The following is a 14,530-nucleotide window of genomic DNA, read 5'->3' on the forward strand; positions in this document are numbered from 1 at the left end:
GGGGGGGGGGGGGGGGTTCCATGGCATTTCTTTATTTTGTTCCAGTTGTTTACTTGTCTGGTGGACCTTCCTTTTTCACATTTCTGTTGTTCTGCATAATAAAAATACTGCCTGTTGTCAAAATTATGCCTATGGTGTATAAAAGAATAGGGTAGGAAAGAGCTGCGCACAGCCAGCCAGAGCTGTTCTTACTTCCCTGTTTATCTCTTTCCCACCTCCCTCCATCTGGGTCTGTGTAAAGCCCACAGGCTCACACAGCCCAAGCTTTCATCACTTCCCTTCCCTCAACCCCCTTGTTGGTGATGAATTTTTGATCATGCTATGGAGGAGAAAGGATGGCAATTTATGTACCATAGACAACCCCAGTGCAGTTGGGGAACCCCTGGAAAATTTGTGCATGACCTCCTGTGGGTTGGCAAAGCATATGATGCATGGGGCTGTTACCCATTCGATTGCCGGACACACTTCTCACACTGCCTCTCAACTTGCCCACACCAAAAGGGTTTGCCATGGCCCAGAGGCCGTCTGGGTTCCTGAGCTTCCATATAGCAATGGCATCATGTTTCTCCACAGGTAAGGGAGCCTGTTTTGCTGTTGTCCAGTGCTGTATGTATGGGACAAGCTAAGTGCAGAGCTCCATGAAAGTGCTCCTAGACATGTGGAAGTTTATGTGCCTCCGCTTATTGTCCAAGGTGACCATGATGACTGACTCCCACCATTTGTCATCTCCTTGGTCCAGAAAAGCCACTTTATGGTTTGGAGCTGGTCCCACATCTGCCCAACTACAGTGTGCTGACCTTCATCCAAAACATCTTCAGGATGGCAGCTGCTGTCATGAATTAGGAGTCAGACATAGCCACGGACCATCCATTGTTTGGCAGCAAGCACACACGAGGCTCCCCCCTGCAAGTACAGCTCCCTCAGTCTTGGTGGTGAATGGAAGTAGTCATGGCAGCCATCAGGGTCCACTGATGTTCCCTTTCCTGCTGAGTATTGCTCATGAGTTCATAATGCTGGACCAGCAAGGTCCACAAGGCAACAACCATATACAGATCCATAGGGGCCAGCAATGGTGGAAGCTCCTGGGTCATGGTCAGTAGTGGCAGCACAAATGCAGTGGAAATACAGGTGGAAAGTCATGGACATGAGTTGCACAGTGAATCACACCAAAACTGCTCCCAAAATTTTTTTGCCACGCACAACTTGAACAACCAAGGAGCCTTCAACTCAGTACTGGCATTGTCAGGGGAATCCATGATACTTTTGGGCACCAGGCATACTGCCATATGTGCTCTCTGGCCACCTGCTGGCAGAAGAGCAGCAGTGCATTTAGCCACTCTGAACCCTCTCAGGACAACATGTGGACGTGCCAATTCAATTAGCTCCCTTCTGGGACAAGTTGCTGCACAACCAGTCCTGCGAGAAATACAATATCTGTTTATAGCCTAGGAGTCTAAGATCAGTATGCAAGAGCAGAAACAAAGCACAGGGTGTTCAGTATAAACATTTTCTTTTTCATAAGAGCATCAAAACCAGAAAGGAAAGAAGCTAAAACAACTAGTTTATAAGCCTGTTACCTTAACTAAATTTGGCCTTCCTTGCAAGATCAAGTAGGCCTCAACAGTACCCAATAGCTGAGAGCCATACAATACTGTTTGTCTGCAGGTCCTCTTCCCTTGTGTCCTCAAAGCATAGGCACTGACTTTTATTTTTGTCATGGGGGGCGGGGAAGGGGGTTGTACTAAGATCATGGACATTTAGAAAGTTTTATGCATTTCAGGTGGCAGTCCTCTTCCTAAGAGGGTCAGGGCCCTCAGGACCCCATGTACTCAGCATCTCTGCCGCAGACCCTCAGCTTTTCTTTTTTTTTTTAAGTTCTTTGCTTTACATTTCCCATCGTACTGCATCTGAAGTATATGAATGAACACCTCCATTGTCTGTTTGCTACTGGACTCTGCCTACAGCTATTTGTGAATTCTTGCAGATGAAACTAAGACTTTTTAACTCTTCCTTATCTTTCAGCCAGAAAAACAGTAAACTTAATCCCACAGAAATATACATAATTCTCATAAAATAAATAGAGAAGTCTTCCATATTCTTTACAATAGGATTCTACCACAGTTCTCATCAGAGTGGTACACAGAAGTTAAAAAAAAATCACATTCCAACTTATTACTCCCTTCCAGGACTGTGCTCTCCTTTTTTGCCCTGGGCAACATATTAGGTAGAATATATTTGGGTGCCTGGCACTATGACCCCTAACTCTTTCTTTCAAGCCGCTGCTTTCCAGGATGCAATCTACATCCTCGAGGTATAGGTTGCATTTTCTGTCCAAGTATTTGGGTGCATTTCAATGCACTTAGTTTGAATATGCCCAGTTTACTAGGCAATCCATGTCACTCAAAATGACCGCCTTACTTTTCTCATTATTTGCCACACTACTTATCTTCATATCATCCACACATTTTTCAGCAGTCCTTTTAGAGTTACTTCTACTGACAACAATATGGAATATCATAAAGCTAAAACCTCTCTCTGCAAAACTCCAGTATAAACAACCCCATTTTGTGTTGAATGATGATTCTATGTTGACAACCGCTGTTCTAATATTGTCGGTCAGCGCTTAATCCAGAGAATGTGAGCTTTTTCATTAGTGCATATTATTGCTTCATCAGAAAGTGGTGCTGTGCTAAGTCAACGCCTCCCAAAGGTCTTTATATTTCAGTTATCTTAACTAGCCCAATGTATTATGTCAGCCATGAATCAGGCTTACTTGACGAGACCCATTTTTCAAAAAAACATGTTAACTGGTACTAGTTATACTCCCATCTTTTAAGTCCTTGTTAAATTATTTTTCTACCAGTTTTTCCATTGTTTTCTCTGGGACTGTGAATACAAATAGACCACTAATTTTCCTCTCACTTGTCCTTTATGATTACTGCTAAAACATTAGCATACTTCAAATCCACTGGAATTTCTCCAGTATTCCAAGTTGTATTAATGATTAACAATAGTGGGAGAGAGTTATCCTCATGCTTGGATAATGGGTCTAAATTACGTAGGTGTGCCCATTTAAAAATAATTATCCTTAGCAGATGCTAGCTACTACTTGAACTCCTAGTTCATTATCCTCATGCAAGCTGAATATATCGTTCTGCTCCTTTCCATATATGGATCATAAATGTATTTATTGAAAGATCGTGCCTTTTCTGCATCATTAGTTATTGTTCCATCTTCATGCACCAAAGGACCTAGCCATTGGAAGGATTTCTTTTGTTCCTAACGTAGCATCCATGAGCAAAAACCATGATGCTGCAGCCTATGTTGGTGTAGAGGTGCACTTCCTCAGTATAGTGAGTTGCTACAGTGACGTAGCAGTGAAAAATAACTGTGCGCACGGTGCAGTAATAATGGTGCCAGAGGGGCACATGTAGACGTGCCCAATACATTAAAATATATATTTGTTATTGTCCTTAGCTCTACCAATGATGGCATTTTCCAACATGTCTTTAGCATTCCCCGTCAAATTTAATCACTCCCTTTGGTTCCTCTCTTAACCAGGATAGATATTAAGCATATCTGTCCTGATTCATAGCTATGGAATCAGATTTTAACCATTTTGTGAACTCTGCTAAAATATCTCTCAATTTTCATCACATTTTTCTTGGCCAAAAGGCTTACTCACAGTCAATTTCGTGCATATGTTTTCTCAGCATTGGGAATTTATCCCTTTCAAAGCACAAACTATATACTTGCACACACATATCTACATATACTATACACAATGAAACTATATATACATATGTATATCTTTAAAAAGATTACATAAATTATATAAATATATAAATATAGATAATCTTTTTAAAGACCTGCTTTAATCCAGAGTTGATGATCATGACAGTACCTTCTGGCCTTAGAGCAGGGGTGGGCAAAATATTGCCTGTGGGCTGGATCTGGCCTGCCACATGATTTTATCTGGGTTGCAGAATTGAGAATTGTATCCAGCCTGCGGTTGCCCTGGCTTTCGGTGCTTCTCGCCCTTTTCCCTTCCCCATGCAAGCTGGCTATAGAGGCAGCAGCAGCAGCCACTCTCTTCCCTGGCAGGACTGTCTTGTCCCACTCCCCAGGCCCCAGTGTACACTTCAAGGCAGGAGGTGCTGGCTAGGCTTCTGCCTGGTGAGGCTGTCTGTGTGCAGCCCTGACCCTGTGGCCATTTGCAGACCAGACAGCTCGGTCACCAGCAAGTAGAAGCTCAGGTAAGGTTCTCCCCCGTGGTGAGGGAAGGGGTGCAGGGGGAGAGGGCCAGGAGCTCTAGGTTATCTGGGCTCTGCCAGGCCAGGGCATGGTAGGGGCATGGGTGTGGTTAACGTGGTGCTGTGTTGTGTTCCCCTGTGCCACTTCGGGCTGAGCCACATGGGCACAGCTGGAGTGGCTGGTACAGCTACTGCCTGACCCTGAGTCCCCAGCATGTAACTGGGTTGGGCAGGGGCCATGCCAGCTGCACCCACTTGGCCTGAAGCAGCATGCGGGAACACAGAATGATACTAGCCCGGCAGTGTATCAGGGACTCAGGGCAGGGAAGGGGATGCAAGGAGAAGAGGGAACAAAGGTGAGGTTTCTGTAACCTGTTTTCTTTCTGCCTTTAGATCTGAGGTGGGCAATTATTTGGGCTGGAGGGCCACTTAGGGAGTTTTGGTGAGCTATTGGAGGGGTGACCTGGCCCATGACAGCTCACCAAAACTCTCTTTGTGGCCCTCTGACCCAAATAACTGCCCACCCCTGCCTTAGAGCCTATGAATGGTGCCAATTGGTGCCAAATGGATCTGTCCTACATTTATTTATCAAAGAAATGAAGTTAACATTTTTGCCTAGCCTCAATTTCTCTTTGCTGCTATGGCTGAAGTGCCCCATGGGGAAGGGATCAGTGCTGGGAAGAATCTCTTTACCCTAGTATTTTTTCCCTGTTTTCCACTCTACTGCTCTTGACTAAGTCTGAGAGAATGAACTATTTCTTCTTTGCTGATTATTTCTGTCAAAAGGGCAAAAGCTGTGAATTATATAATGATTAATGAAGGTCTGCTCTGTTCTACCAACCTCATACCTAATATGTGCCACAAATCAAACTGGCGAGGTCCATAAAAACCCAACAGTAAACCGTGCAGGTGTGGTCTGGTTCAGCTCTAGAGTGACCCCCATTCATTACAGATCATTCTCTCTCTGCTCTGAGTTTTCTAAATGCAGTTTTCAGAAAAGATATCCAGGTGGGCTTTGTTAGCTAATTAGAGCCATAACTAAGACCAGAGATGGGATAATTCCAGTAGGAAATTGAGTTTCTACCAACCCTTCCATGTTCAGCACAGACTGGATGTGAGCTGGCTGTTCCCCCACCCCAGAGCGTCCATGGTTTAGGGGCAACCTACTCCCTGTTTGTTTTGATAAAGCAACAGTTCCTAACCCTGTTATCAACTACATAAGGCAGTGAGACCCTGCGGTGTGGGAAGAACAATGCCAGTGGGGTTAACAAGGTAACCTTCCCAAGGTGGAGACATTCCCTTTTCAGTGAATCCATCTTCCCAGATCACATTGCTCCTCTGTTCTTCCAACAAGAAGCAGCGTGAGGGTTCCTGACCCTACCACATGGGGTTCAGGTGCCTGACAAATATGTTAACGTAAAACAAGAGATCAGTTTTTAAGTGGTTGGATTGCCCTCTGGGATGGCACCTGTCAGAGGTGGTACAGGAACATGGGTAGCTGAGGTCACTGTCCCTTTCATTCTGAAGTCTCCAGAAATTATTCAGCTTTTAGATCAACTGAAAAGAAAGATAGAAATGTTTCAGAAGGACAAAAGTGATCAGTACTACCCCTCCCCCCCTCCCTAGTGGTCTACTGCTAACAGCAGCTGAAGGGTAACAAACTTTCCACCTTCTCCTTACCTCTGCCAGCCAAGAGGCCCTGTCAGAAGAGAAGCACAAGCACTGGGATGACCTCCCAGTTACCCTATTTTCAGGGTCTTCTGGTAGGAGGCACCACAGGATTGAAACAGGAGCACTAGCTATGGGGGAGCTCCCAGATATGTCAGCCCTGACCTCTTCACCCAGTAAGGTTTCTACGTCATATGTGAGGCAGAGCCAGCTGAGGGGGCTTCCAGCTATGCACTCCCCACAGAAGGCACTGTAGTTAGAGGAGCCTGAGAGTTTACTGTAGAGCAGGGGTGGACAATTATTTGGCCCTGCGGGTAACATAGGTTTTGGTGAGCTGTTGTGGGCTGGGTCAGCATCCTCCCTTCCCCAAAACTCCCTAAGTGGTTGATGCTGTCAGCCTGGCCACATGTCCTACCCGTGTGGGTCCTAGTCACTGCTCATCGTTTGGGTTTCATGGGCTGGTGCCACTTAGCTGGGGATCTCAGCCCCAGTCCTGCCTGCCTGTCCTGCTCCCAGATGCTGCTCCCTGACTGTCCACAGCCCCTCCTGGCCGAGCATGGAGCAGAGCCACAATCTGTTGCCTGTATGCCTCTGCAACAGGCATCACTCCCTGCTTGTCCCTGCTCATGGAACTGGTGCATGTCACAGGGATGTGCAGGCAACAGATCGTGGGCCTGCTCCATGCTCAGCCAGGATGGGGCTGTGAATGGGTGGGGAGTGGCATCTGGGAGTCAGGCAGGGCCAGAGCTGTGATCCCTAGTTGAATGGCAGAAGCCCATGAAACCCAAACAGTAAGCACCAGGTTCGTGGCCGATGGGGCCCAGTTTTGGGAGCTGAAGGGCCCCAGAGCCAGTGGAATGCAAGGGGTTCCCACCTCCGCAGTCCCAATGGGGGCTCAGCTCTTTCTGTGGACTCCCAGTGCTGCATGAAGCCAAGCATTAGCCCAGTCCAAACAATGCTGGGAGGGAGATCCAAGCAGGTGTCATTTGCAGCCCCAGGTATGGCTGAAAGGAGCTGGGAATGGCAACAAAGGGCTGAATGGAAGCAGGAGCTTGGCAGCGGGTCAGGGCTCTGGAGGCAGTGGAGCTGTCACCAAGGTGGGGAGGAGTGGAGGGCCTGGGCCACAGGGAGAGAAAGTGTAGACCAGATAGGACTGTGTGGGATGCATCAGGTGGTAAGTGCCAGACGGAAGCCACACAGTGGGGCCAAGCTGGAGATGCCATGCAGTAGGGGTGTTTCGGAGCAGCACACACAAGTACCACACAAGTACCAAATCCAAAAAATGTATTGGTGAGACTGCTCTGGGATAACTCCCCTGGCTCTTGGGCATATTTAAACAATAGAGATGTCGAGAGTGGTCAGTCATGCAGGGAGGCTCCCCACAGCAGTTTCACCACCACATTTTGAAGTTTGTCCACAGCAAGTAGATTGGCAGGACATTGTCAGGCATCCCTGCCCAGGAGGGCTGGGAACGTGGTGCAGAAATACCTGCGAAGCTCTGGCTGGGGAGGAGGCTGTAGCTCTGTAGACTTTTACCTGGCTTTCTCCATCTGTGTATGAGGCCAAAGAGAGCAACGACGAAGAGGGCAGTAGAGATGATGATTCCCACAACCACTTTGGATGTTTTTTGGTCTGTTGGAGAAAGAAGGAAATGGAGACTCAGCAGACCCTGTGTTTCACAGAGCTAAAACCCTCACAAGTGCCCCAGGATGGGGTTTTGGTCTAATTGGAGGAAAGAATGTGAAAGAATCCTGGGAGAAGATTAGTTCCCCTGATATAGAAGTGAGAAACTCTGGGAGACCATCAAGCTCAACCAAGGAAAGTAGCCTGTGTCAGAAAAGAGGAGCTCTTAGGCAGAGTTGGTAGCACACTGGGTAGAACAGTGCAGTAGACAGCTTGAGCAGTGTTTAGTTCCCCAGAGAAAGGAAATGGGAAGTGGGAGGTGGCTAGGTCATATCTGGTTGGAGGTGGCAGTGCAGAGAACACCTTGGGCATGGCTGAACTCCCACAACAGGTCTTGAGCAGGTCTAGAGCCAAATACAGCCATCTTTGGTTCCCTTGGTCTAAGGAAGAGGTGACTGACCCTCAGCACACATGCCATGAGTGGCACAGGAAGCTGATGTGTGGCAAGTGAGCCCCAGTCAACTTCTGGTGCCCCTGGGTGCAAAAACTTATCAGGTATGCCTCTGGTGGGGCAGGGATCAAAGTGGCATTTGGGGAAGGCCAAGGCTTGTGGTACAGCAGCAAAAAAAAAAAAAAAGAAAAAGGTTGGCCACCACTGCTCCAAGGCACCCCTTGATGCTTGTGATCTCCATCCCAAACTGTGCAAAATGCTTCATAATGTAGGAGATATGACTTGCATGGGGTTTTATAAAGTTAAAACATGAGTGGAGGAAGCAAGCCTGAAAGGTCAGGTAGGAAAAAGGAACTGGAGTTGAAAAAGAATGGGGAGAGGAGCAGAGAGAAATGGAGCTATACAAGGATATTATATGTAGAGCGGAGTATTATGAGCAAGCTGGGGTAAGAGATCATAGGCTTGAAGCAGAGGCTGGGAAGCAGGGGCAGTGAGTGCTGATCCACTTACCTGGTGCTCTGAGATAGGCACTAACTACAACTGGCTCCTCAAGGGCTAGGTGTGAAACATGGCAGCTGAAGGTGACTGGTGCCAGTTCTGTTGCTAAGTTGATGAGCAGGTAGGAACTGATGCTGTAGGTGCCAACCTGGCCTTGCCTGTGGCTGGAAAAATATATGTTCGAGCTGGGGATGGGCAGCTTGTCTTCATCCTTAGGGGATTCCCGGGTCCAGCTCACTGAGACATCCAGGGGGTAGTAGCCAGAGATCTCACAGGTCAGGGTCGTAGTTCCATCCCCCTCCCGTGACACTAGCTCTGGGAACAAGTGGACTCTTGGGGGCTCTGTGGGGGGGTGAAAAGAAAGTTAGGCCAGTGAGAAACTGCTTTGGAGGGGATGAAAAAGTACAAAGGAGTCCCTTGCCCTGGCAATAAGGAATGCGGGGGAGGGACTGCAGAATCAAAAAGGGGAGCAGAGATGCTGGGCAGGTTAGGTTTCAGCTCACGGGGCCTGTCTCCCTCACCTCCCCACTGACTAGACTCCCCATTTCCTCACCGGCCAGCTGCAGCTGAATGACGTGCTGTGTTTGATGCTTGGGGCTGGACACCAAGCAGATATACATCCCCTCATCCTTCATGCCCACATCACGCAAGCTAAGTGATGCATCACCAGTCTCCAGCAGCTGCACCATGTCCACGTGGGCCGTTGGCTGCCCTTCTTGTGGCTCACTCCCTGCCTGGTACCGGAACACACTGTGCCCACTGCCTTGGTGCTGCAGCCTCCACTCCAGCCAGGCCAGTGGAGAGCCAGGTGCCAAGGCAAACCTGCAGTTCAGGGTGACAGAGCTGCCAAGACGGGTGCGCAGGGTCGGGGTGAGAGATGACGACTGGAATTCAACTAGAAACCCAGAGAGGGGGAAAGAAGGATAGAGAGACTATTACAAACATGTGGCCTTGTGCAGAACAGCAGGGAAAGGGACCCAATGAACCAGCCCACACAAGAGGACCCATGTTGTGGAGTGGGTGGAGGCACATAAACTGTGCCTTTCCCACAAAAGAAGCTCCCCTTTTTCCCACAGCCTACAGACTATGGGGACTAGGTGCACATGGTTACTCTCCCTACAACATGTTTTTGAAGAAAAACAAGGCACTTGCCACAGTCAGGAGCCAGCAGACTGGCACAGTGGTGGGGAGGAGCAGCAGGAGCAGAACTGGATGCCTAAGGGCAGAGCAGGGGAAAGCAGAGTTGTCTGCGGGGGCTCACTGCAGACTCAGGAGTTAAAGCCTGTGGTAAGGAGGTGGCCCCAAGGGTCCCACACATTTTAGTTCTCCTTTCTTGAGGAGACTGTTTAGTTCTGGCACCCGCTGGTGATTTCCCCCTAGCAGCTGTCCACACAGTCCACACTTCTGCTTTCACTGGATACCTGCTTATAGAGCATGAATAAGATTCTGGGGTCCCCAATGCCCCTAATGCCTCTTGCTGCAGCAGGTGCATCCCAACCCCATTTAATTACCTGTTGTTAGCACTGTCCCCTCATTGCTTACAGGGACCTTCAGCTTTGGGTGCAGCACAGTCATTCTCTCCTCTTCCTTCCCATCACTCCTGCAGGGGCCCCTCAGCACTAGAGCAATACTGATCCCACTGGACAGCTTCAGGGTCCCCATGAACCAGGAGGACTGGCAGGTCTCCTCGTCTGCCTGGTGTCCGTTGTACAAAGAGATCTCACAAGTCACCTCCTCCCCAGAACAGTCTGCATGCAGCAGGGATTCTGCATATGGGATGGCTACCAACTTGGCTGTAACAAGAAGGGGAGAAATGTTATACAATGAGTGTCTTAGGCCCCTCCCCCATAGTACATATATTACACAATTAACTGGTTAATTGTGCGATAAATTTAGACCCACCACACATGCAAAGCAAGACCAGCCATACATGCAAAGTATTTATCACCAGGGATCTGGGTCTTCTGTTTGCACCTGCTCATGCAGTTAAGTCTGGGAGGTGGGGGTTGGAGGGCCATAGCTTGAAGAGCATCTGGGGGGCTGTGTGTGTTGGGAGGGGCACCTGCCAGCACTGGGGGAAGGTATCTGGGTGCTGGGGCTGTGGCAGCATAGGAGGGCTGAGGCAGTACTCAGTGCCACCAGCAAGTCTACTTCTGCACTGTTGCCAATTGAGTCTGCCCAGAGGTACTTGCCCCTCCAGTGAGGGAAGGGAGTGGGGGTCCCATCAGGGATGGCGGGGAGCTGCATGGCAGGGCCAGCAGTGCCAGGGCCAGTGCCCATGCTCTCAGGGCCAGGGGGAGAGGCAGCCAGGAGACACTACCCAGAAGCAGGGGTGTGTGGCCAGGCTGCCTGGCACTGTGCAGGATCTCTAGTCCAGGGCAGGGGGTGCCACAGGCCTCCCCTCCTCCTCCCTCCATCCCATCCCATCCCATCCCATCCCAGGGCCACATTTGCTTCACTGCCACCCACATGAGTGAGAGCCACCACAGCCACTGCATGCTAGCCTGGGCAGGATGGGACCTGGAGCTCCTCACCCTCCTCCTGCTGCCTGCAGCATGGCTGGCCCAGAGCTGTGCTCTGCTTTACACAGCTGCTGTGGAGCATGGCACTAGTCTTCCCAGCTTCACCCCAGCTGGCAGCATGGGGTCAGAAGTGAGGGGCATTAGCAGGGCTGGGGGACTGAAGTGGAAGTGCAAAGCATCGACATGGGCAGGGCACCAGAATATCAGGGTTGCTCAGTCCAAAGAAGCAACAGGGTGGGGGAGAGGGCTGGGTGTGGGGGGGACAGCTACAACTGGATCTGCATCCCGGTGAGCAAAGGTGGCAGGGGGAGCTCTCCTTTTCCATGATAAAAAACCCCAAATCAAATACCAAAGTATATAGGTATTTAGAATTTGTTTTATTATAATGAATGAGGCACCAGTAGGCTTCTAAATTGCTTTAAAATTGTAAGTATATCAATAAAGCATTGGGGTAAATTGATGCCTGTGTGTATATACATATATATTAGTGGCATTTCATTTTAATCACGAAAAAATGTGAATTTGGGGTTCTTTAATCAGAGAATTTGGGGTTTTGAGAGAATTTGCAATTTTTAAACAGAGACAACCAGGATCCCTGTTTACACAATTAAGTGGTTAATCGTGCAGTAACTTCAGACCAGCCACACATGCAAAGTAACTATCAGGCCATAAATGGGGGCCATTTAAATCAGTCCATCTAACTATAAAAAGACCCAATCATCAACAAAGTTAGTGCTTGAAAATGTGTAACTACTTTATAGCTGGCTTCTATACAACTTTAATTTAAATGTGTGGCAGGGCCCAAAGAGATAGAAGGTCATACGTTAGAAAACACCACAGACTCAGCAATGCTACCCAGGGCCAGACTGCTGCTGCACAAACATTAGAGAGCTTTAGTTTGCAGTTTGGGGCTCTCAGCTTACTTAGGCAGTGGACAGTACTGCAGGGAATGAGATGTGCCAGGAGTGGGCTCAGATCGCTACAAAGAGAACTTTCCAACTGCACCTCCTTAGGGCAGAGGATGGAAACACAAAACAGGTGTGGCTAGCACACCTCTGGGTTGTAGTTAAATGGTGACCTCTCCGGGTCCAAACAGAAGCATTTACTATGGAGTTATGCCTTTATTTGACAGTAATTTACTCCACAGTGCGCTTTACTGCAAAGTTGACTAATTAGCTTTGCAGTAAAGTGTCATAGTCTACAAGGGTGCCAGTATTATGGCACAGTAAATTAACTCTGCTGTAGGATAATACTGTCCGTACTATCCTAGTACTATCCTACAGCAGAGTAGTTACATACACTGCAATGCACATGTAGACTGTGACAGGGGCTGGCTGAGGCATGACAGTGCTATAGTTCAAGGGCTGCCTGCCACCTAGTCCTGTACTGTAGCACCCTCGTCCCCCAGCCAGCCCCTCCACAGCATGCTGAGCACAGCAGGAGTTTATTGCTACGTACTAATTGCACGTGTTGATGCACCCAGTAAGAAGCAACTCTCCCAAGCTGGCTGTCCTCAGTAGGGTGCTACACCAGTGTCTGACCACTAGGTGACAGGCAAGCCAGTTAGCATGGTGCAAAATGGCTACTTAGGAATGAAATTAAAAGTGATAGAGGGTGCATGTCATATATACATATTAGAATCACTTTCTTCAGAGCCAATTTACTTCTCACTGTCCCAGAAGTAACTTTATATTGAACAACAGCATTTCCAGTGGACTAAATGCTGTGTCACATGTCCACTCCACTTCTCCCCCAGAGTAAACTGAGAGTACTTTGGAATAAACACAGCATGCATTTATACCCTCAGTCCATCAAACACCCAGTAAGCCTGAGAGCTGGGCCCTTGCTTTGAGTCTGTGGGGTACTACCATGGCTGACAGCAACAGATCTATTCCCAGCTCCCTCACTCACCTGAAGCCTCAAAGATGAGGGGGGGTGCGGAACCAGTGCTTGCCCCTGGCACTTCATAATTGGTGACATCGTCCAAGCTCCCATCATCGATGACACTGACATCTCTCAGCACCAGAGTGGCACTGTCCTGGGAGAATGAGCTAGCAAATGAACCTGGCAAATCTCCTGCAGCTTCCTCTATGTAGAAGCAGTCCAGAACCACGTCCACAGAGCGTAAAGAGGAACTGGGGCCTAGATCTTCCGTCCACCCTGTAGGGATGGAAATGAACCAGCTGAGATATATAGCACACGCACTCCCAAACACATATGCACCCCTGCAGAGAAGGGGAGGATCCAAGGGATTCCTGCAGCAGGCTGTCCCTTCCCCAGAAGTAGCTCTGACTCAGCAGGGCTCCTCAGCCTCTCTGCCACCTCTTGCTACTGGAAAACCCAGACTCTCAGCAGCATAAGCTCAGGGTCCCTCCATGTAAGAGAGAGGTAGTTTGTTTCTCTGGCCTGTTGCAGGCTGTTGCAGGTTCCTTCTCTTGATGCCTGATCTTAAAACAGACCCCTGAAGAGACTGTCCTGGGGATCACCCCGTTGCACACCCCCACCTCCCTTTAACTCACCCGCCTTCAGAACCAGCAGTCCACAGAGAAGGACAAGTCCCAGGCTCATTGTGCTCCACACAGAAGACTTCCAGGAATCACGCTGGAACCCTGGGACTTGTTCAGGAATCACGCTGCTCTGAGTCTGCACAGTCAACTTCTAATTTCACTTTCACTTTGCCTCGCACACTTGCGAGCATTAACGCTGTCCTTTCAGGGCAGTACAGCCTGACAGGCTCAAACAGGGAAAAGAGAAATTGAACAGGCAGCAGCCTAGGATTGGGGAGCATCAGCAGGGCTGAGGGTGGATGGCTCTCACTTTCCAAACTGAAATGGACATCTAGGTTTAGACAGGGAAAGCCAATAAATCCAGCCACCTTGCATCAGGCTGAACACTGCTGCACCTTGTTCTCCATCTTCTTCAGATCTATAAAGAGAAAATGGCATCTTCATGAGGGGGGAGCACAGTCCTGCCAGGATCCCAGATGTGATTGCTACTCCCTCTGCAGAGGGCATAGCTACAGCCGTTAGGCTTTGTTATTTAGGAAACCTTGCCTTCTTTCTGCTTTTTCTGTGTGAGAGGGAAGGCAGTGTTTTGTTCTGTTTTGTTTGGGGAAGTTTATTTTCTCTTTTTGCATATAAAGGGATTTTGCCTGTTACAAGGCCTCCTTTTCAGGGATGACAAGAGCGGGGAAGGGATACAATTAAGAGGCATTTATAAGATGGCTTTCTGTACACAGGAAAGTGCTGTTGCCACACAGCAGTGGTGTACATAAGGATGGCCGTGGTATGCTTATGGCTTATGCTCAATTCACTTGCCTCCCCAGCAACAACCTTGCAAACAATTTACAAGGCTTCAGGCTAAACCCTGTGACCTTTTTCCAGTAGGGTAGCAGCCACCTCACTAAGCCGGTTTCCCCAAAACCAGAACTCTCAGGCCCTCCATTTTGGAACCTTGTGAGCTAGTGCCACCTTATTTCAGGTCCTGGGACAGTGTGGTACATGTCCATAAATTCC

At 48.7% G+C, this 14,530-nt stretch overlaps 1 protein-coding gene across 2 annotated transcripts; it reads right to left on the minus strand.

The window, feature by feature from the left end:
• Window positions 1–4,732: 4,732 nt before the first annotated feature.
• TAPBPL (TAP binding protein like) lies at window positions 4,733–13,696 on the minus strand. 2 transcript variants are annotated; one of them, XM_019527632.1, is made up of 7 exons: window positions 13,535–13,695; window positions 12,927–13,175; window positions 10,005–10,286; window positions 9,047–9,388; window positions 8,506–8,835; window positions 7,458–7,553; window positions 4,733–5,810 (listed from the first exon to the last, which is right to left on the minus strand). In XM_019527632.1, exons 1-7 carry the CDS (start codon window positions 13,581–13,583, stop codon window positions 5,791–5,793), a joined length of 1,368 nt encoding a protein of 455 aa, XP_019383177.1. In that variant the 5' UTR covers window positions 13,584–13,695; the 3' UTR covers window positions 4,733–5,790. The 2 variants fall into 2 exon arrangements, with proteins under 2 accessions (XP_019383177.1, XP_019383178.1); XM_019527633.1 differs by lacking the exon at window positions 7,458–7,553 and having other exon boundaries at window positions 13,535–13,696.
• Between the last annotated feature and the right edge of the window lie 834 nt (window positions 13,697–14,530).

This window comes from Gavialis gangeticus, unplaced genomic scaffold (genome assembly GCF_001723915.1).
Source record: "Gavialis gangeticus isolate Ggan-Ray unplaced genomic scaffold, GavGan_comp1, whole genome shotgun sequence".
Lineage (NCBI taxonomy): Eukaryota > Metazoa > Chordata > Crocodylia > Gavialidae > Gavialis > Gavialis gangeticus.

Coding starts and splice junctions, on each gene's coding strand:
- TAPBPL (XM_019527632.1), bottom strand. CDS start 13,583: ATGAGCCTGGGACTTGTCCTTCTCTGTGGACTGCTGGTTCTGAAGGCG. Junction 13,176..13,534: donor ACTGCTGGTTCTGAAGGCGG/GTGAGTTAAAGG, acceptor CCATCCCTACAG/GGTGGACGGAAGATCTAGGC. Junction 8,836..9,046: donor CATTCAGCTGCAGCTGGCCG/GTGAGGAAATGG, acceptor ACCCCCCCACAG/AGCCCCCAAGAGTCCACTTG.